Source organism: Esox lucius, chromosome 7, assembly GCF_011004845.1.
Source record: "Esox lucius isolate fEsoLuc1 chromosome 7, fEsoLuc1.pri, whole genome shotgun sequence".
In the NCBI taxonomy this organism is placed as follows: domain Eukaryota; kingdom Metazoa; phylum Chordata; class Actinopteri; order Esociformes; family Esocidae; genus Esox; species Esox lucius.
Window position 1 is genome coordinate 23,053,631 of NC_047575.1, and position 23,016 is coordinate 23,076,646.

Here is a 23,016-nt window from a genome sequence, read left to right on the forward strand (position 1 = left end):
ACAACACTCCCTTACTGTGTTCCTGTTTTCCCCCATACTTATCATAGAAAGATAAACATGTATAGGGATAGTCATGTGTTGTGGAAATGTCTGGTCAAGCTGGCATATTTCAGTTTAATAAAATGGTTCGAGCTGTGAGATTGTGCCAGAAATGTTCAATATTAACTCAACAAAAACAACATGTGAATTGTTGGTCCCATGTTTCATGAAACAAAATCATCCAAATTCTCAAAATGTTTCCCAGATTTTGTGAGTTCCCAGAATTTGTTTGCATCCTTGTAGGCAGTGGCATAGGTTGGTATTGTATGTTGGGGGGGGGGGGGGGTCAGGGTCAATGACCCCTAATTCTACACCCCTGCCTGTAGGCCTTTTTTCCTTTGTAAAGATTATCCATCCAACTTAGGTGTAATACATCAAAATATGATTACACAGCATTACAGTGGTGCAGGGGACATTAAAAAGCCATCTAAAATGTCCAGTCTGACACAAAACAATGCCACAAATGCTAGATCTTGCAATCCACACACAACACTGGTTTCCTGACGAGAACTGCAGTACAATCTTTGAAATAGCGGTGTTGGCATTATATTTTTTTTTGTATACGATATATGGGAAATAAGGGTATAACAAAAATGAGTTTGACATGGATAACAATTTGTGGGTATAACAAAATATTAATATACTGATATATATATATTGAATATAAAAGATTTAGATCTTTAACATCTCTCCAAAAATTGGGACTTTGGGCGCATAGACTGTCTGAAGTCCGCCAGGAGACGCTCTGCCAAGCCTGTATTGTAGACATCCTCAGGTGTAGTTTCTATTAAGGTATTTTTGCCAGAACTGTCCTCTTGGACTTTGGATTGAGTTCGATCTGGATTTATCTAAATTGATTTGGCAAATAAATGCATCTGAATTGTTAATGCCAAATCAAATTAAAAGGGATAGTTTGTCTAAAAATCATATTTATTAAAAAAAAAAAAAAAAAACACTTAACAATAATTAGTCTGGAATGGACAGTAATTTTGTCCAACCATCCATTATTCAGATCTGTCCCCGGCTGTAATTAGCATTCTTAGCATCGTCCAAATTCATGAATTAAAACTGTTTGTCACACTACAGCAAAGATGACATAATCAGGGTGGGAGTGAACTTTAACCTCCAGAAGCTACGCGAGGGGAGAGTTTCTCTAGCTGGCCCTTTATGGTGCATGTCGTCTGTGGACTTTTATTTCTATAGTTGTGGAAAATGCTGCGATCATGTTTTGTATGCAAAGAAAGCATACAAGGGACCTGGGAGAGGAGACGGTGTTTCACTCATTGACATATCTTAATCCAGACAAGCAAAACTGCATTCTACCATTGACTTACAATTTAATTAGATATACAGGTATATTGACTCTTGTAAAAGCTACTTATGTGGTTAAATAAATGAAACAATATACATTTGTCAACCATTGTCTGATTAGCTGTGTTGACATCAAGTGAATTGAAAAGTTTAGTTTTGAACTAAAGCAATCTGACAGATTTGGAGCGCTTTTGAAAAGAACATGTGCCACGCTAATAGACTCGTACCCAAAAAGACTGAGTACAGTAATAAAATCAAAAGGTTCTTCAACAAAGTATTAGTTTAAGGGTGTGCACACTTATGCAACCAGGGTTATTGAGAGTTTAAAATGTTTCCCCCTATCAGTTTGTTTTACAATGGAATTGTTTACGTTATAGCTCACATTAAAGGTGGAAAGAGTTCTGACATGATTTATCTTTTTCTCATTCTTTTACCTCACAAGAACCTGGCATTTTAACAGGGGTGTGCAGACTTTTTATATCCACTGTAGATGATGGAAAAGCATCATCTTTAGTCTGATGTACAACAGGCCCAAACAGTGCATTTGGATGTACAATCACGTTTTGAAACTCAGAAACATACAAACCCGATTCCAAAAGAGTTGGGACACTGTACAATTGTGAATAAAAACAGAATGCAATGATGTGGAAGTTTCAAATTTCTATATTTTATTCAGAATACAACATAGATGACATATCAAATGTTTAAACTGAGAAAATGTATCACTTTAAGGGGAAAATAAGTTGATTTTAAATTTCATGGCATCAACATCTCAAAAAAGTTGGGACAAGGCCATGTTTACCACTATGTGGCATCCCCTCTTCTTTTTATAACAGAAGAGGGGATGTTTATGAATCCCCTCTTCTGTTGCTCAAGTTTATGAATAGGAATGTTGTCCCATTCTTGTCTAATACAGGCTTCTAGTTGCTCAACTGTCTTAGGTCTTCTTTGTCACACCTTCCTCTTTATGATGCGCCAAATGTTTTCTATGGGTGAAAGATTTGGACTGCAGGCTGGCCATTTCAGTACCTGGATCCTTCTTCTATGCAGCCATGACATTGTAATTGATGCAGTATGTGGTCTGGCATTGTCATGTTGGAAAATGCAAGGTCTTCCCTGAAAGAGACGACGTCTGGATGGGAGCATATGTTGTTCTAGAACTTGGAAATAACTGTCAGCATTGATGGCACTCATGCAACTCATGCAACCCCATACCATCAGAGATGCAGGCTTCTGAACTGAGCGCTGATAACAACTTGGGTTGTCCTTGTCCTCTTTAGTCCGGATGACATGGCGTCCCAGTTTTCCAAAATGAACTTCAAATTTTGACTTGTCTGACCACAGAACACTTTACCACTTTGCCACAGTCCATTTTAAATGATCCTTGGCCCAGAGAAAACGCCTGCACTTCTGGATCCTGTTTAGATACGGCTTCATTTTTGACCTATAGAGTTTCAGCCGGCATTGGCGAATGGCACAGTGGATTGTGTTCACCGACAATGTTTTCTGGAAGTATTCCTGAGCCCATGTTGTGATTTCCATTACAGTATCATTCCTGTATGTGATGCAGTGCCGTCTGAGGGCCCGAAGATCACGGGCATCCAGTATGGTTTTCCGGCATTGACCCTTACGCAGAGATTGTTCCAGATTCTCTCAATCTTTGGAAGATATTATGCACTGTAGATGATGATAACTTCAAACTCTTTGCAATTTTTCTCTGAGAAACTCCTTTCTGATATTGCTTCACAATTTTTCGCCGCCGCATTGGAGTATTGGTGATCCTCTGCCCATCTTGACTTCTGAGAGACACTGCCACTCTGAGAGGCTCTTTTTATACCCAATCATGTTGCCAATTGACATAATAAGTTGCAAATTGGTCCTCCCGCTGTTCCTTATCTGTACATGTAACTTTTCCGGCCTCTTATTGCTACCTGTCCCAACTTCTTTGGAATGTGTAGCTCTCATGAAATCCTAAATGAGCCAATATTTGGCATGACATTACAAAATGTCTCACTTTCAACATTCGATATGTTATCTATATTCTATTTTGAATTTAATATGAGTTTATTCCATTCCTTTTTTACAATTTGTACAGTGTCCCAACTTTTTGGAAATCAGGTTTGTAGTTGGCCAAAATGTGTTGATCAGATAAATGCCTGTCAGATCAGCTAAGTCCAGCAAATTATATCAACCAACATTACTGCTTGAATCAAAAAATAAATATTGCATTTTAGCCTATAAACAGATCATCTGATCAAAAGACATTGGGTATGGACTAAACAATAAATTTAAAAAAAAAAAAATAGAGTCGAGAAGAGACATTCTAAAACGTAATCACCAAATTAATTTGAAAGAGGTTAGCTAACAACTACGCTTTTGTTTTGCTAGGTTGGACAAACACTTTGATGCTTAACGTAGTTTTTATGCTTGATTGTTTTTAAACATTTTTAATTGCCCGTGTATGGAACATGCTATCCGTGCCTTATACACCTGGTTGCTAATGTTAGGTAGCTACTTACTATTTTGAAAACTGGCCATTAGGTCCCTCTGCTCTAAAACTTATTTTCCAGTTAATCTTTGGTGTCCAGCACCCCAGGAGTTAAGAGGGGGGTGAAAGCTGGATGATCAACCACACATCTTGGAACGAGTTCAGCTTCAGGGACTGGTTATTCATGGTCTGCAGCATTGGAATCAATAGTTCTCATTCGTTGCAACAAAAGCATTCAGTTTTGGTTGGCATTAGATCGCACGATCCACAGCTACACCACCACCCCCCGGACATTCTGGGCAAGGGTTGGAGATTCACCATTGTCAGCTGCTGTTCTAGCCTTGTCAGCTGCTCTTCTAGCCACTACTCCTCTGTGTATACTGGTTCAAACAATTAAGGTTCTATCCTCTGAAAAAAACCTTCTTCCTGGTCATATTTATGTATTTTCCTTTGTTTCTCAAGCAAGTAAACTTTGACTGTCCTTTGAATATCTACGACGAATTAGGTAAATTACTTCCTAGCTAGTGAATACTACATTTTGTTTACTGTGACGTATACACCTCTTCCTGAAAGAATGCGCGGATCGATGCAATTGTGAACAAAACTGACTGGTAAACACTGGAAGAACCCCTTTATTTCAAATGGTAAATATAACGCGAAACGTAGAACTTTTTTTCGAGGCATACAACATCGTCATGTTCTTTGAGTTAAACAACACTACTAGTCTTTGTTTGGAGTGTTTTGGAGTAGTTTTCCGCTTGCAATGCAGCTTTGCTGTAGTGAGACGCACAGTTTCCATTCATGAATTTGGACGATGCTAAGAATGCTAATTATAACCGGGGACAGAGCTGAGTAATGGATGGTTGGAAATAATTATTCAACGTCCATTCCAGACTAACTTTTGGTAAGTGATTTTTTGGGTTAATATGATTTTTAGACTAAATATCCCTTGAACATTTTTTAAATCAAGAAGAAAAACTGCATCACTGTCCCATCTCAGATTTTCCTTATGATTTTCCTGTTAGGGCTTAGAGATGTTTAGAGATTGCAACAGTGTGTCTGTCTCAATGATGCGGCCAGTGCACTCTGAGATGACATAATGACACAGATACAATTTTGTGATCTTTATACAACTGTGTGCGTGTACAAGTATGAACCTGTTTGTGCGTGCCCATAGTGTTATGGTGTACAATATCAAATCTACAAGGTTTTGCATTTCCAGGGGGACAAAACAGATCAGCAGCAGTTACCTCCCCTATAAAATAAACCCACGCATGCCAGAGATGATAAAGCCTGCAGTTATTCTATTATTGAACCCATATAATTGTCGCAATGACACCATAAAATGATGACAGGTTACTTTACTGGCCCTGGTAGGACAACTTGGCTGGCAGGCATTAAGATGGCTCTGTCTTAGTGTCGCCTGGCCAGGAGAATGTCAATAGTGAAAGAGGTTTCCTGTGTCTGAGGAGTGCAACTTCACAACTGAAGTTTTGTATTGGAACTTGCAGGATTACTAGAGTACAGTAAGAGTAGCAGTTGGCCTACCCTCTGTCTCAGAGGTTCTGGTCTACCAAAAGTCAACCTGTCTCAGAGGTTCTGGTCTACCAAAAGTCAACTTGTCTCAGAGGCTCTGGTCTACCAAAAGTCAACCTGTCTCAGAGGCTCTGGTCCACCAAAAGTCAACCTGTCTCAGAGGCTCTGGTCCACCAAAAGTCAACCTGTCTCAGAGGCTCTGGTCTACCAAAAGTCAACCTTTCTCAGAGGCTCTGGTCTACCAAAAGTCAACCTGTCTCAGAGGCTCTAGTCTACCAAAAGTCAACCTGTCTCAGACGCTCTTGTCTACCAAAAGTCAATCTGTTTCAGTGGCTCTGGTCTACCAAAAGTCAACCGGTCTCAGAGGCTCTGGGGTTATCAACCAAAAGTCTACATGTGTGAGAGGCTCTAGTGTGACAAAAGTCAACCTGTCTCAGAAAATCTGGGCTATCCAAAAGTCTACATGTCTCAGAGGCTCTGAGCTAACCAAAAGTCTACCTGTCTCAGAGGCTTTGTGTTGAGTTTCAAACAGCACCAAGTTTCCTATGTAGCGCACAATATTTGGTCAAAAGTATGGCACTTATTAGGTGAAGACCCCATTTCCCACAATGTATTCATTTTGGAATGGGAATACCCTGCAGTCTATCGTGTCTCAAAGTTCCCCTTACCTTTCTTTTGAAGCTGGGCCCTCTCCTTCTGCCGCAGGTCTGTCTCCCGGCCCAGTGCTTTCCTCTGTCTCTCCAGCTCCCCTCGTAGCGTCCCTAGCCGCAAGTGCATACACTCCCGCTCCTTCTTCTGCATAGAGAGGACAGAGAACAAAATAGAAAAAAAGGAAAAGACAGGACAGAAAGAGGAACATCATTATCCCAAACTAATCTCCAGACCAATAATTACAACTGGTACCACTTGATGGCATTGATGGCACCAGCACATGCTTTGGTCAATTTCTACAAATAAAAACTTGCATACCGACAGCAAATCACGAATAACGCCATTGAAAGGTTTCCCCTGCCTTATGATTTGCATGTGTTTCTGATTTGTTCTGGGTGAGATGTGTCAGTATGTAGGGGACACAACTTGATCTGCATTATTTTGTCCATTAAAATGCCAATAAACTGATCATATATTGTGTCTGTATCATGAGGATGTTTTTTTCATAGAATAATCTTTGGCTTGAACTTTGAAAATGGCATTATGTCTTATTACAAATGTCATAATCATCGCGGCTTGCTCGGTTTACACTGTTGTTCTGCCTCTTTGCTGCTTTATTTTAAAATTCTCATTGGTCAACAGGGTGATGCTGTTGTCATAGTTACTCCCTCTTCTTTAGGAAGGGGAGACAGTGGCTCACGCACACAAGCAAGAGAGTCTGTTAACGGGACAAGAATGATAAACATTATGGTTTGGCCAAAGAAAGAAACTTGGAAAAAATTACTTAAAACTCTTAAAACAAGAAAGGTCGCAAAATAGTCTGGAGCCCTGCCATTCCACCACCACATTCCAATTAGGTCCCTCAGAACAAGCCATGTAAACTAGGGCCAGTCTCATAACAAACTAATTTAATAAGATTCCCGTAAACCAAACCCACTGTCAACACTACAGAGATGAAGATGGGCCTCAAAAGAGGTATTTTTAAATACCTTTCAGAAAAATCTGAAATCCTCATGCAAAAGCAAAAGGTGAGCAAAAATCTGAACCAAACAACCGAGATACCATGGTCCAAACTGACGTGAAGGACCAAGGAGGAATGCAGCAACGTGTTATTTTACAGAAGTTGCGGACACAAGCAGGATGTGGACATAGTAATAACTGCTGGTGAGTTAGCGTGCTGGGGATCAAGCTGGGTGGGCTTTGTGAGGGATGGACATTGTGGCTGACCATAAGGCCGGGAGCAAAGCACACACAGCAGCCAAGTGAGAAGAGGTTAGGTCTCTTAGGGCCTCTACAGACCTCACAGATCTATGTGCGAGCATGTGAGTGGGAGATGTTTTGGAGCAGCGAATAACATCTTTCCATTTCATTCAGAGTGAGAGTCGGCCTTCTGTAGTGTTTCCACTAAATGGCTTAATGTGTCGGAATATCCTACAAAGCAACGGGTCTGAGGAACTCTTTGATGGCAGTTTTTAGTTTTTGTTTTACTGTAGCTACAAACTTTTTGGTTATAAAACCACTAGCTATGTCTGACTAACATCTCCAAGCCAAATAATAAATATTGTAATACTTGCCAGTGTAACCTAAAACATTATCTACATGATCAAGATGATGTTCCACTTTATATTTTTTGCTGTTGAGGAAGTAAATACAATAATGTCGTTTTGGTCAAAATCACACGGCTAGCAGCTTCTACTATGTCAAAATCACCGTGTAGGGAGCTGCTAGGACACATGGTCAGGAATTAGAACATCTGGGATTCGATCAAGCAACATCTTGGTGACTAGTCAGATGCTCTGGTCATTAAGCTACCTCAGTGTTTCTACAGGATTCTACGTTAGCAGCAGGGGCACCTATGGTCCTGGGAGGTGAAAAAAATACAAGAATTTCCCCCTTTAGTGCCAGAAGGTCACTGCACATCAAACCGAAGCTGCTTGGCTAAAGAATGCAAATGATAACAGAGTTGAACTCACTGCACGCCTACACTTCAGCCAATTATATGATATTTTTCTGTGAAAGGCTAGAAAACACACAGCTACCAGCCACAAGTTGTTATTGGTCAACAAAATAACATTTTATCGGTTTTTTTTGGGTTAACTGTTATTTTCTGAAGTTGTATTTGGTTATCGATGACAAATAGGCTGGCTTGACACAAACCCAATTGTAGCTGGATTAAATTGAAACCAAGCAACAACACTGTCCCCACGGTTTCACCGAGATATCTTTCTGTAAACATTTGTAAAAATGTACATGAAAGCCCATTAATACTAAAAAACTGTTCATCCTACAACAACTCGAACACGCAGAACCAAATTTAATAGCTTAAATCAGGTGGGGACTCTGGTACAATATTGGCCAATCCATCAAATGTATTTATAAAGCCCTTTTTACATCAGCAGTTGTCACAAAGTGCTTTTATAAAACACCAGTCCTTTAAACCCCAAGGAGCAAACAAAAGTAGTATTGAAATTCAGTGGCTTCAGCACTCACTGGACCGGTTGGGATGAGGATTAGCAACTATAAATCTGAGACCATGGTCCTCAGCAGGAAACCGATGGAGTGCCTCCTCCAGGTAGGGAATGAGGCGTTACCCCAAGTAAAGGGGTCTTGTTTGCGAGTGAGGGGACGATGGAGCGGGAGATTGGCCGGAGAATCGGAGCAGCGGGGGCGGTATTGCATTCGCTTTAACGCACCGTTGTGACGGAAAGAGAGCTGAGCCGGAAGGCAAAGCTCTTGATATACCGGTCAATTTTCGTTCCTACCCTCACCTATGGTCATGACCGAAAGAACTAGATCGTGAGTACAAGCGTCTGAAATGGGTTTTCTCAGAAGGGTGGCTGGCTTCTCCCTTAGGGATAGGGTGAGAAGCTCAGCCATCCGTGAGGAACTCAAGGTAGAGCCGCTGCTCCTTTCCATCAAAAGGAGCCAGCTGAGGTGGTTCGGGCATCTGTTAAGGATGTCCCCAGGACATCTCCCTAGGGAGGTGTTCCAGGCGCGTCCAGCTGGGAGGAGACCTCGGGGTAGGCCCAGGACTAGGTGGAGAGATTATATTTCGACACTGGCCTGGGAACACCTCTGGATACCCCAGTCAGAACTGGGAAATGTGGCTCGGGAAAGGGAAGTTTGGGGTCCCTGCTGGAGCTGCTGCCCCAGCGACCGGATACCGGATAAGCGGATGAAGATGGAGATGAATAATGTATTACATTTACAGAAAATTCCAATTATCTATAACTACTTGACACAATACTTTGGTACTTAGGTTAGCCAGCTAGCACACATTCAATATTTACCAACAGGAAGAGAAAATATTGCTAGATTTTAAAATTACAATATAACGAACACCACAAAAATGTATGGGAAGCTAGCGAGTCAAGCGCGATATCGTGTGTGCCGTTTGCACACACGATAAAAAAGATCACTGCAATAACATAATATAAAAAACATACTAGCCTGCTAATCCTGTTGCTTCAAAGCTAACAAGCTAATGACGATAGCAACTGTAACTTGTCCGTTAGTTGAATGGACTGGGTCAAACATGGCTAACAACAAAAACAAAGGATATGAATTGAAGTGATGGCACCTTGCTACTTAGCTATCTAAATGAAATGGATTATGTCGTTTCAATGTTTGTTTTTTTGTTGTTGTTGGGAAAGAATCGTGTCCATCCATCATCAGCTAGCTTTTTAGTAAAGCTTTTCTGGCCAGCTGTCCTAGCTACCTTGATGAAGGGAATGGGAGTTTCATCCCTTCCTTCTAGCTAGGACTGTGTGCTCTGGGCCACCTTTCCTGTAACGACAGGTGTGCAGCACAATTGTCTAGGTATCATTACATATGTGCCAATGAATCACTGTGACAAATGCATTACGAATTAAGAAGTAATCCCCATCTGTAAAAATATGTAAATGTAAAGAATTAAGAAATAATTAAATGCTTTAAATAGTATTATTTATAATAGCACTGCATTTCAAAGGCCTGTAAACAGGACTGCATTTGAATTAAATTTCCTGCGTCTGTGGACAGTTTAGCCGATGCAGCTGTATTTTCCTTTTGGCTTGTTTGCTTGGTATACTGTATTTATCCTCAGTTAATCTTTCTTGTCCCAGGCCAGATTCTATACCCGGTCTACTGGGTGGCAGTCTGCGTCTCTAACCACTATACTATTTAACAATTGGTAGTCACACACTCCCTTAGTCAGAGTGATTTGCTCTTCTTGGCAGGATCTGGTTATGCGGTCCGGCAAAAACACCATATTCACCGCAAAACAAATATCCCAAAACAATTGCTGTGGGACTAGAAACTGGAGGCCATTGTCCCAGCATCCTTTACAGGTACCCTTGGGGCCAGCCTTGCTGTCAGCCTAAATGGTTAATTGCCATGATATGAGCAGCCTATGTGAGGCCAAAATGTTTGCCCAATTGGTTCCACGAACATCTTCCAAATGTGGACATGCTAAATGTGTATTCAATCATTTGTTAGCTGCAGACGATCCAATTCTGAGGGGATTTTCCTCGTTTCTGATGTTGGCTCTTACAAGAGAGGCTTTGACTTTAGCCAGGCTTTAGAAAAACTGGAGCCAGAGAGTCTAAACGGAGAGGAAGAGGGATGGATTCAACTCGTTTAATATCAGCTTGAGACTCTCCAACAGCCTTCACTTCTCAACTTCACAATCGTGGAGGGAAGAGGGGCGTAGACTTAGGCGTCCAGTGGAAGTCCTAATCACCCAAGTCCATGCCAGGCCTCACCATGAATGGCGGAATGAACCCTTCTCCTCGCTGGCAGAAAGACAGCTGATTGATCACGCCCGAGTGAGGGCACAGGGGTGACGAACGGGGCAGTACCAGTGAAACATACATCTGATGAAGTATCAGAATGGACAAACGGGCTGAATCCTGCTGTGAATGACCGGCCAGCCTAGGCAACCCCATGGGGGTATTCACCACATGGCATGGAGTCACAGTATATCATCATATCAAACACTTCAGAAAGTCAGGGCATTAGGAGTAAAGCCAAGCGGTTTTAGGTGTTTGTGTGTGGCTGTGTGCGTGCGCATGTGCCTATTTAACTATACTTGAAAGAACAACACGTCCTCACAAGGGAAAAGGCAATTTTAGGCTCAGGGTTTAGGTTTGAGGTTTGGGGTAGAAAGGTAAATTAAGTGCTGGGCATAAATTAAATAAATAAAAGTAATTATATAGCATGTAGGATAGATCAATAAAGAAACGAAAACAATGTATTTAATAATGAAAATTCCAAGGGAAAACGAAGGGATGAAGTGCCACAAACAAAAGTGCTAGAATAAAATGCTTCATATTAGTAAATAAACAAATAAAGGACAAGACACAACACTTAAGACAACACATTCTCCTCCTCATTTAGACCTACTTATCTTGTCAGTTAGCCCTGTAGCTCTCCAAAATGGTTCTCCACCGACCCCCACAGGCAAAATGCTGTAAATGATTCCCGACGTCCAAAGCAAACAGAACCATTTATTTCAGTTGGGCTATCAACCTTGATTCAGTTACTCTCCTCAGTCCTGTAGTCCAGGAGGCTTTCATCTCCTGACCGTGACACTAAGGTGGGTTTATTGTGATTTTTTTGTGGTATCTCCGACATAAATTACATAATTAGAATAGAGCTAAGGGACCTGCTTAGGGACTTCAGTTAATGGTCAGATGCTCTAAACACTGCCCTACATGCTTCCCTGAGACAGGGATGAAGGACAGGTTGAGTGGTTAGAGAAAAAATTGTGGGAAATGTAAATGGGACTCATTTGAACCCAATCCAAACAGTAGCAGCTCTAAGGGCTGTGGATGTGGAGGTCCAGCCTCATCCAAACCTAGGTCTCGGTAATAACTGATGCCATGTAACAGGTCTCGGTTAAAACTGATGCCATGTAACAGGTCTCGCTAATAACTGATGCCATGTAACAGGTCTCGCTAATAACTGATGCCATGTAACAGGTCTCGCTAATAACTGATGCCATGTAACAGGTCTAGGTAATAACTAATGTCATGTAACAGGTCTCGGTAATAACTAATGTCATGTAACAGGTCTCGGTAATAACTAATGTCATGTAACAGGTCTCGGTAATAACTAATGTCATGTAACAGGTCTCGGTAATAACTAATGTCATGTAACAGGTCTCGGTTATAACTGATGCCATGTAACAGGTCTCGGTAATAACTGATGCCATGTAACAGGTCTCGGTAATAACTGATGCCATGTAACAGGACTCGGTAATACCTGACGCCATGTAACAGGGCTTGGTAATACCTGACGCCATGTAACAGGGCTTGGTAATACCTGACGCCATGTAACAGGGCTTGGTAATACCTGACGCCATGTAACAGGGCTTGGTAATACCTGACGCCATGTAACAGGGCTTGGTAATACCTGACGCCATGTAACAGGGCTTGGTAATACCTGACGCCATGTAACAGGGCTTGGTAATACCTGACGCCATGTAACAGGGCTTGGTAATACCTGACGCCATGTAATAGGAATTGCATATACTCTATAACTTTATTCTTAAAAACAGCTGATTATATTTGGGATAACGTTAACCAACACCAAGGCTTCTCACATGCTCTCAGAGATTCAAAGTCGGCTGATCGCCCATCAAATGACATGGATTTGGCCTTTGCAGTAGTCTGCTTTCATTCTCTCCGTGTGTTTATGGAACATTTTACCCACACTTCACATGTTCACATTTATATTTTTGTTGAGTATGGCAACATAAGCCCACTATCGTCAAACCCCAGAAAAAATATGCAATAGGCAGGTCATTAGTCAACATCTCCTGCCATGACAGGGCAGCTCCCTGTCACGATCCAACGTCACGCTCCAACGTAATGCTCTAAAGCGCGACCCTAACATCGCTCGCCGCTTACGTTGCCAACCCCCAACGTCATCACCAACTAATGCTGTGATGGAGGATATAGGGGCGGAGCTCATCCTCAATAAAGCCCCAGCCATAATCCACGGCCGGGGAAGAGGGTAATGAAGAGCAGAGAGGGAGCAGTCTGAACATCCCTCTATCTCCCCCTGGGACAGCTTGATATGATCGTCCAGTCACCCCTGTACTATTCCATCCTCTGACCCACCAGGAATTTTAACCTTGTTAGAGAGAGCCTTTATTTTGCCAGTTGCCTGAAGCAACATGGAAACACACACGTCACATATTAACACAGACACAGATACGTACACATTTACACACCCAGACAGAGATAGCCATCACAGCCAGCATCAAAGTAAACACTGATAGGCCTCTTATCAAAGTCTTCTGAGGTTTTTGGAGAAAAACATAGGGTGTCAGTCACTTAGACTGGCCAGATAGAGCCTCCATCTCCCGGAGTGTCAGAGCCCATATGTACTGCAGGAATGCTGCAGCTCGCGTGTTAACACCCACTACCCAAACACCCACCCACCACCTTTGGCACGAAACGCAGACCCACTCTGAAGTCCTTCGCCAAGGGCCAAAGATCCCTGGTTGCTATTAGCAAATTGGGTGTCTGTGTGTTGTATGTAGTCTTCATGAGGGTGTGTGTGAGTTGTATGTAGTCTTCATGAGGGTGTGTGTGAGTTGTATGTAGTCTTCATGAGGGTGTGTGTGAGTTGTATGTAGTCTTCATGAGGGTGTGTGTGAGTTGTATGTAGTCTTCATGAGGGTGTGTGTGAGTTGTATGTAGTCTTCATGAGGGTGTGTGTGAGTTGAATGTAGTCTTCATGAGGGTGTGTGTGAGTTGTATGTAGTCTTCATGAGGGTGTGTGTGAGTTGTATGTAGTCTTCATGAGGGTGTGTGTGAGTTGTATGTAGTCTTCATGAGGGTGTGTGTGAGTTGTATGTAGTCTTCATGAGGGTGTGTGTGAGTTGTATGTAGTCTTCATGAGGGTGTGTGTGAGTTGTATGTAGTCTTCATGAGGGTGTGTGTGAGTTGAATGTAGTCTTCATGAGGGTGTGTGTGAGTTGTATGTAGTCTTCATGAGGGTGTGTGTGTTGTATGTTGTGTTCATAAGGGTGTGTGTGTTGCGTGTAGTCTTCATAAGGGTGTGTGTGTTGTGTGTAGTCTTCATAAGGGTGTGTGTGTGTGCTGTGTGCTGCTTGTTTGAAGGGCCCGGACATCAAACAGCCAGTTGGTCAGCTGAGTCAACAGGGACCTGGGCACAACCCCGCTGTAACCGTGGAGATCAATGACAGAGTGTGGGTGAGAGGGTGAAAAGGCCACGGTGGTGGGCTCAACTCCACACCCTTTGATCCCACCCAGACAAGACCAGGAGAGAGAGCTGCTAACAGAGACGCCACTCATATTCAGAGGGCAGACAGACACACACACAATGGTCCCCTCTTTCTATTGAAACCACTAACTCACAGGGATGATATTAAGAGGAGCAGGCTAAGCTACGGTACACAGAGAGAGCAGCGGTCGTTGTGCTGAAGGAGATGTATTACATGATTTATTAGGCAAGGTGAACCCTGAAAGGCCTCGGGAATGTTTCACTCAGGGGGAGTCGTGAGGCCATTTCAATGGGAACATTGTGCGTGTGTGTCTAGGCCTTCATCATACAACTGACTGAAGTCACTGGTAAGTAGTCAACCCAGGGCAGTGGTAAATAAAGCAGTGGGGTATCAAAAGAGAGATGTAGAGATAGCGAGAAGAGATAAATAGTGATAAGAGATGGAAAGAGACAGAAACAGAGAGATAGAGATCTGGCGGGGTTAAATCCTTTGTGCCAAGAAAACCGTTTTAAACTGTGTGTAGCTAGCACCTTGAGCACCACAACATGGAGGTGTCAGAGCCCAAGACTGCAGCTTTTGAAGTGAACGTTTACAATAAACACCACGTTCAAAACCTAGAATTATCGTTCCGTTTTCACAGCTGCATGGCTGCCAATCCCAAAAATGTAAAATATGCCTTCTATCAGGTCTGATTTGACTCGAGGATGAAAGGTGAGGAAACAAAAATATATTTTTGATTCTTAAAGCCTCCCTACAATGGAGGGGTTGTAGTTTGGTTTCAGTCGGCTTAATTCCGTCAAACACAGGATATGATAACTGCCCAAGGGTCTAATGACTAATTTAAAAAGATTTGCGAGATACAAAATGCAATCTGTGTAGCAATCTGTGCACGTGAGGACAGATTATTATTTCGGCATTTCCCGGATGGCTGCTCATCTGGTTCAGAACTGAAATCTTTGATAACATAAAGTATGAATATTTCAATTCTCATAGTAAGTAGTTTCATTTCTAAGTAATTTTTAAAGAAAGCACATAGGAACATGATATTGGCAAAACATAGAAAATAATTAGAAGTAATGCAAAAATAATACTACTATATATTTTGTAAAATAAGTTTCAACAAAATACATAGCAACACAATCACATAGAACTGTATAATTTTCCTCACATCACTATTGGGCAGGCCAACTCACCCGTTCGGTACAGGCTGCTGTTGTCCTCAACTTCTCCTCGATCTCCTTCCCGATCTTCTGTACTGTCACCTGGGTCTGCTTGATGGCTCTCTGAGCAGTGTGGAGCCTAAAAAAAGGTCAGGATGGAAAAACATGAGGATGCTATTGACCAACAGCTAAGTGTTCTTCACATTTAGGAACTCAACAAACAAGTATTGTATAATAGAGGATGATTGTGTGTGATGCTGACAGATGTAGAACTACAGAAGGGTAAATAAATAAGAACACAGAAACAGATGGCGGACACTCCAGACAGCGTAATGTCAGCCATCTTGTTAGCTTGTTTGTTTGTTGCACCATTTGTTACCTTCAGTTAGGTTTGTTTAGTGGGAAGAAGGCGGAGGTAAGATGGCCCACATGGTGCTTTTAACTTTGAGGCAACTGTTTCTCTCATTGTTTCTTTTACGGATTTACTGGGGTTTAATGTAGATTGTTGTGAATTGCTGTATCCAAATCTTTCAAAGAAAAGTTTAAAAATGAACAAAAAAGAAACAGGATATCGAGAACATTGAATTAATTAGTTTAAAGGTGTATTTCTAAAGACTCAAATGACATATCCAGTCATAAAACACCAAATAAACATGAATAACACATCTATATTTTAATCCCAATTATTTTCTAATGTAGCTGATTGATTTAGGGATAAAATGCTTCCCTATGGACCTGAACCTACTGAAGCCAGAACACAAATATGGAAGACTCTTCCCAAAACCTTTAGTTGCCTAATTTAAAGTCCTCTCTGGGGGTGGGGGGGGGAGCAATAACAACACCAAAAGACAAGCCAAAACGTGATTGCAGCTATCAATCACAGCCTTGATTAAATCTCCATGTCTGCTTTCAACAGCTCCAGGCCTGCTCCCAACACAACACGGGCCCCAAGGACAGCAGACAACCATCACACCAGCCGGAGATCTCAGATTTGTCACACATGGGAGGGGGCCAGACACTAGCAGAAATGCTAGAGTCTCAATTTCATCTTCGTTCTGTCTGATTCATAGACATGCTCAGCATAAGATAAGTGTTAGATGTGGCAGTGTGGCCTGCCCTTCCCAAGCCAATTACCCTAATCTACACTACCCAGTGTCCAATGAGGGTAATAACTTTTTGGCTCACCTGCCAAGGGGACTGGTAGATGAATAAATCCACCAGCCAAGCATATTTTTACCAGCCAAAATAATAAATTGCCTTTTTGCGTCACGTGTACATTAATTTCAGTACATTTCAGGTATTAAGTTTGGTAAAAAAAAAGAAAAGAAAAGAAAGCTTTTATCTTTAGCCTACTGGCCACACACCGAACAACTCATCACCACAGCCTCAGCATCATACTGTAGTCAGTATGATGCATTTTTATATATATATATATATATAAAAATGTTAATTATTAGAAAAGTTCTTTACATTAACTTAAGTACTAAGCATTTCTCAATGCACGCCACCTAATATTTTTTACCTTATATAATGTATTATTTATAGTAATTTATTAAAATTATAATGTAGTTACACTCGCAGACATCCATTTTGAAGGCAAAATACGAAAATCGGAAGTCTTATTGTTAGACTGACGATTGACCAGGGGAGGACTGACGATTGACCAGGGGAGGACTGACGATTGACCGGGGGAGGACTGACGATTGACCGGGGGAGGACTGACGATTGACCGGGGGAGGACTGACGATTGACCGGGGGAGGACTGACGATTGACCAGGGGAGGACTGACGATTGACCAGGGGAGGACTGACGATTGACCAGGGGAGGACTGACGATTGACCAGGGGAGGACTGACGATTGACCAGGGGAGTACTGAAGCTTAAACAGGGTGATGTTTGACCAGGGGAGAGCGGATACTTGACCAAGGGAGGGGTGACGTTTGACCGGGGGAGGGGTGATGACTGAGTAGGACGAATTATGGAGTTTGTGGGGAGGAATGATAATGTTCCTAATATGGATGCTGTACTAGCTAGCTTCTTACTTTGGGTTGTCGCTCAGACGATGGCTACCTTTATATCAGTGTGACAGCCACTTGCTGACAGCTCAACACAAATGTGCGCAATGACACCACCAGTTTTCTCAGATCTTTGCTAGCTTGATAGTCCGAACGTTGTTGCTATGCTCTGATGCTCGTGCAATAGTAAACTGCGCGCAATGGAAAATACGCAAGTAAAGGTAAAGTAAAATACGATAAACTTGGTAAAAAAAAAATATCGTATGCCAGGAAAATATTCAGTTTTTCTGTTGCAACGCATCACAACTTAGCAGCGCCGCTCTCCGAGGGAAACATTTGGTACAAACATTAACCCGCAAGTGTGGCGGATGGCCTTCTGAGATTTACTCGCCAACGTAAAACCTACCCGCATTTGGCGCTTCACGTGTGTAAATGTCCCTGCTTTCGGAAAAAAAGCAAAGCTTTTGTTAATTAAAATATCATCAAATTGATCAGAAATACAATGTAGATATTGGTAATGTTGTACCTGACTTCAGTCTACAGAGGCCCCTATTACCAACCATCAGTTCGGTGTTCCAATGGCACATTGTGTTTGCCAGTCCATGTTAGGAAACCCTTTTGTGACTGTTTAGCACAGCTGAAAAGCATTATGATGATTAAAAAGCAATAAAACTGACCTTCTAGTTGAGTATCTGAAAGATCAGGAATTGTGGGTTCGATAATAAGGTTAAAAATGGCCAGGACTTTCTCCTGAAATTCGTCCCTCTATTCTTGTTCTGAAAAATGAAGGCTATTTCATGCAAGAAACCAGAATAGAAAGAGGAGTGGGAGGCCCCAGTGCACAACTGAGCAAGAGGACAATACCTTGGAGTGTCTAGTTTGTGAAACAAATGCCACACAGGTCCTCAACTGGCAGCTTCATTGAATAGTACCCATGAAACATCCGTCTCAACATCAACAGTGAAGAGGCAACTCCGGGATGCTTAAAAACAATTTAAGATTAAGATGTAAAAACAAACACAAACACTGGACAGCGGAAGTCTGGAAAAAAGTCTTATGGACAGAAATCTAACTGAGGAGTTCAGATCACAAAGAAGAACATTTGTGAGATAACCAAATGAAAAGATGCTGTAGGAGTGCTTGACACCATCTGTCAAGCATGTTGGAGGCACTGTGATGGTCTGGGTGCTTTGGTGGTGGTAAAATCTGCCCCGCGCTTGATTGGAGCCAATTTCCTTCTACAACAGAACAATGACCCAAAGCACAGCTCCAAACTATGCAAGAACTATTTTGGGAAGAAGCAGTCAGCTGGTATTCTTTCTATAATGGAGTGGCCAGCACAGGCCCACTGGATCTCAACCCTAGTGAGCTGTTGTGGGGGTACCTTGACCGTACGGTACGTAAGAAGTGTCCATCAAGCCAATCCAGCTCATGGAAGGTGCTTCAGGAAGCATGGGTTGAAATCTCTTCTGATTACTTTCAGTAGCTGTTCCATGTCCCTCACATCTCCATCCCTCTACTCCTTGCTTTAATCCCTCCATTTCATCAGTTGTGGGCTGCAAGTGAACCCTGGGGATTATCACATTCTCAACCTTACCAGGAATAACCTTAGAATATGCCTAACAGCCTGATGTGCGTTGGGTTGTCATTCCAAAGCACTTCTTACTCCACCTAATGCTACATATTCCAACACCAAACCACTTACACAGTGGTCCTCTGTCAATCAAAGCACTGGAGCCGATGCCAAAACATTGTATTTTAAAAGATTGTTGCCTCAGACAACAGAGGTCAACTGGCGTTGGTTTCTCTTCCTTTAATACCTTTAATAATAATATCCAACCACATTTCTAAAATTCATCAGTATACTTTTATGTTTCTTTACACACACTTAGAACCAGGAAAACCTTTGGTTCAAAGTGTTCAAGTGACAAATACTTGCACAATGGATTTAAACACACCCTGTGTATTCAGAACTTCACATCTTGACTGCAACCACCTGGGTCCACACATGCCTTGCTTTTCAGTGAAGTTACATTAAGAAAGGTGGCATGGAGCCAAAGGACTTTCATATGCACGTCCCTCGTTTCACTGACATATCCCACATTTTTCTCAAAGGAGGTAATTGGGTAAATCATTGAGACTTAAAAACATCATTACTCTGTCAATGATGAACAAGGCAGCTAGTTGACTGCCAATAAGTTCATGGGCCTTGTGGGCTTTTGGTGGTGGATGGCGTTTTCTCTGAGAAGCGCTTCCCCACTGCTTGTGCTTGAATGTGGTCTACAGAATGTGTGAGCAACAGCTCTTGGCATTAGTCCATGTCCTATACACACAGATGGGTAAAAAAAGAAGAAGATATGCCCTATATCACCACTTGCGGTGTTCATAGTGGTGGTGTTCATAGTGGTGGTGTTCATAGTGGCGGTGTTCATATTGGGGGTGTTCATAGTGGCGGTGTTCATAGTGGCGGTGTTCATAGTGGCGGTGTTCATATTGGGGGTGTTCATAGTGGCGGTGTTCATAGAGGTTTCAGTGGGGAACGAAAGGGGTTTGAGAAGAGTGAGAATGAAGCCAGTGGTAATGGAACAAGTGGAACTGGGGGATTTTAGTAACTTCACGGTTACTAAAACCGGTTTTGCTTAGCTGCTGTAAATTTCCTTAGTGCTTTCATGAAATTACCAGATTAACACTAATCCATCATTTCACAGGGATATTTTCACAAACCTTCGGATGCCTCCAGCCATCCACAAGGTTATTCATTAAATGTTTTTTTTTCATTATTCACTACTTTATCTTCAGTAACTGGTGTCAAATACTAAACCCTAATGATTTCACACATTAAGACAGGAGGAAAGAAGTCTGAAAACAATCTCTACCACAACCATTCACTTTCCTTTCTTTTGTATTTTAACCTGCCTGGGAAAAGAGAGACAGCAGTGGCTGATAGTCCCTGGGAACATCAGGGAAAGTCGCTTTGAAAGCTTTATCGATCCAAGGTGATTGCAATGGAGGAATTTGATATGACAACTTCCCCTTGAGTGCCGTTATCGCTCCAGCCTTTCACACCTTCGGCACCCTTATCAGCTTCACCAGTCTGGGGCTGGTAGGGCCCAGGAAACCCATGAAATCATAGCCTATATGGGCTTATGGATAACAGTAAAGCAGTGGATGTGGACCAATACCAATGCCCCATGTCTCACTTGGCCAGCACAACCACAAGGAGGACAACCAGCCCTGCAGAAGAAGACTAACTGTTTACTTTTTCAGAAACATACAACACAACCTGGGATAACTGGGAGGTACAAAGTAACTATGCATTAGATGTACATTCAGAAAGAGGTTCAGACCTTCATTTAAATACAAAACATCTGACAATAATAACATCTGTTGGCTTAAAACACAAAACCAGTTGGTGGGTAAATGCCTGATAAAAGCATTTTGATTCTAACAAGGCTGCTCTTGAACTTTGAAATGGAAAATGTTCCCCTAAACAGACACAATTCTTGTTTGTGACACTGTGTCTGGCAGATGAAGGGAAGAAAGAGAAAAGAATTGATGAATCGGCAGGAGGCAAAATCATTAACAAGACATTGACTTTCTGACCTTAAACACATCTACTATGTAGTAATTCCTTCCAGAGCAGCCTCCCCAAACCACAGGCGCTGTTATCCTGAACTGTTCAGGGATTCATTTACCCAACTGATGATCTCCAAATAAATATTTACCATGGTTTATACGCAGCACAAGAGGCCAGCAATCACAATCTCGCCATCAATGCCAAGCACCAGCAAAGGCAGATGTATCATCTGGCTTACAGAGATAAAAAGCAGGGAAAAAATGGTGTGTGAGAAACAGAGAGATAGGACAGAGTGACAGACAGCGATAAGCACATTTACAAATATTGCATTCTTTCACAATGGCATATCGTTCCATCATAATTTTTGTTTGGGGAAGCCACTTGACATTGTAGGCATGGACATTTCTAGTGAATCATTTGTGTTAGAAACAGAAAGCTAGATGCAGTCTAGGGCAGTTGGTATGTAAAAAAAGAAAAAAATCTAATAATTGGTAGGTATTTATTGAAAAGTTATTTTGATTTCCAATACCATGACTTTCATTACTGAAATGCCCTTATATCAGGTGACAAGAGATTGGGGCCCTTGTTTATGTTTTTGGTCACTCTCCACCTACGCTTCCACTTCCTCAGATATAGAACGGACGGACAGACACACACACACACACACACACACACACAAATTACTAAAATATTTCTAGCAAGTTTAACTCAAAGTTAGTCAATTGACATTTTAGAAATTGTTTTAATTTGACAATTATATTGACAGATTAATTAATATTAGCTAGACAATTTATCATTTTACTCAATAAACCGTTTAAAGGGATTTCACCGGGGTGTCTTAAGTGGTGCAGGACACTGGCGCAGATTAAGACACGTTTTACTGTACCACATATTGCACTCCTACCTCTTTCAGATTAACACGTTTTACTGTACCACATATTGCACTCCTACCTCTTTCAGATTAACACGTTTTACTGTACCACATATTGCACTCCTACCTCTTTCAGATGAACATGTTTTACTGTACCACATATTGCACTCCTACCTCTTTCAGATGGACATGTTTTACTGTACCACATATTGCACTCCTACCTCTTTCAGATTAAAACACGTTTTACTGTACCACAGCTTTAACACCCGACCCCTTTCAGATATAAGAGAGATGGTATAAGGCGGAAAGGTAAAGACACTTTGTTTACCTTAAATATAAGAAAATCTACTTTATGCTTCTGGGGTCAGACACAGGCCAGGCCACCTACAGATGATTGCAGACTAGAGGCCCCCCCCTCCTCCCCGGGGTTCACTCAGCTGACCCTCAAACTGACCCTCTAGTCTAAGTCACTAAAAGCTGCCTGAAGAATTGAACCAAACCATAAATAACTAATTTCCCAACCACACAAAGACTCACCGTCTACCTCTACTTAGTTACATCAGTTGGGATCACAGTAAGGGCCTAGTGTGTATCCATAACGGGGAAAACACAACCACTAGTGGCCAACCTGCCGATGATACTCTCTCTAATGCAGTTATGAGATGCAGTCAGAGGGAGAACACAGCCCTAGATCAGTGGTATGAGACAGGGACTTAAACAGACAACCAGGACAAGGAGAACACTAAAGAGTGCCTGGTTGCGCAAGAAGTGCTATCCCGCATCTATCCCGCATCTACCCCGCATCTACCCCCCATCTACCCCCCATCTACCCCGCATCTACCCCCCATCTACCCCGCATCTACCCCGCATCTACCCCGCATCTACCCCGCATCTACCCCGCATCTCCTGTGGACCTGTTGTGCAAACTGGACAACAAGAAATTGGAGGGAGAAAATTGCAAGGAAATATGGGAAAAATAAATAATTATAATAAAAATAATAATTTATATTGTTCTTGAGGGGAAGGTTTCTGACCCACTACTAAATAGATATAACTTGCTACTGACTTTATAACACATGAAAACATATGGAAATGTAGGCTAATGCATGTACTTAGGAGAGCAGAGATTAATT

The 23,016-nt window shown here is 42.0% G+C and overlaps 1 protein-coding gene across 1 annotated transcript in view; it reads right to left on the minus strand.

Annotated features, from left to right (window-relative positions):
• The window catches only part of uvrag (UV radiation resistance associated gene), a 120,465-nt gene that overhangs the window by 75,255 nt on the left and 22,194 nt on the right, over positions 1–23,016 (minus strand). The window contains exons 7-8 of the mRNA XM_010870695.4: positions 15,455–15,560; positions 6,043–6,169 (exon numbers count right to left, since the gene is read on the minus strand). Of these exons, the coding sequence (XP_010868997.2) occupies positions 6,043–6,169; positions 15,455–15,560 (233 nt within the window). The remainder of the gene's footprint in view (positions 1–6,042; positions 6,170–15,454; positions 15,561–23,016) is intronic.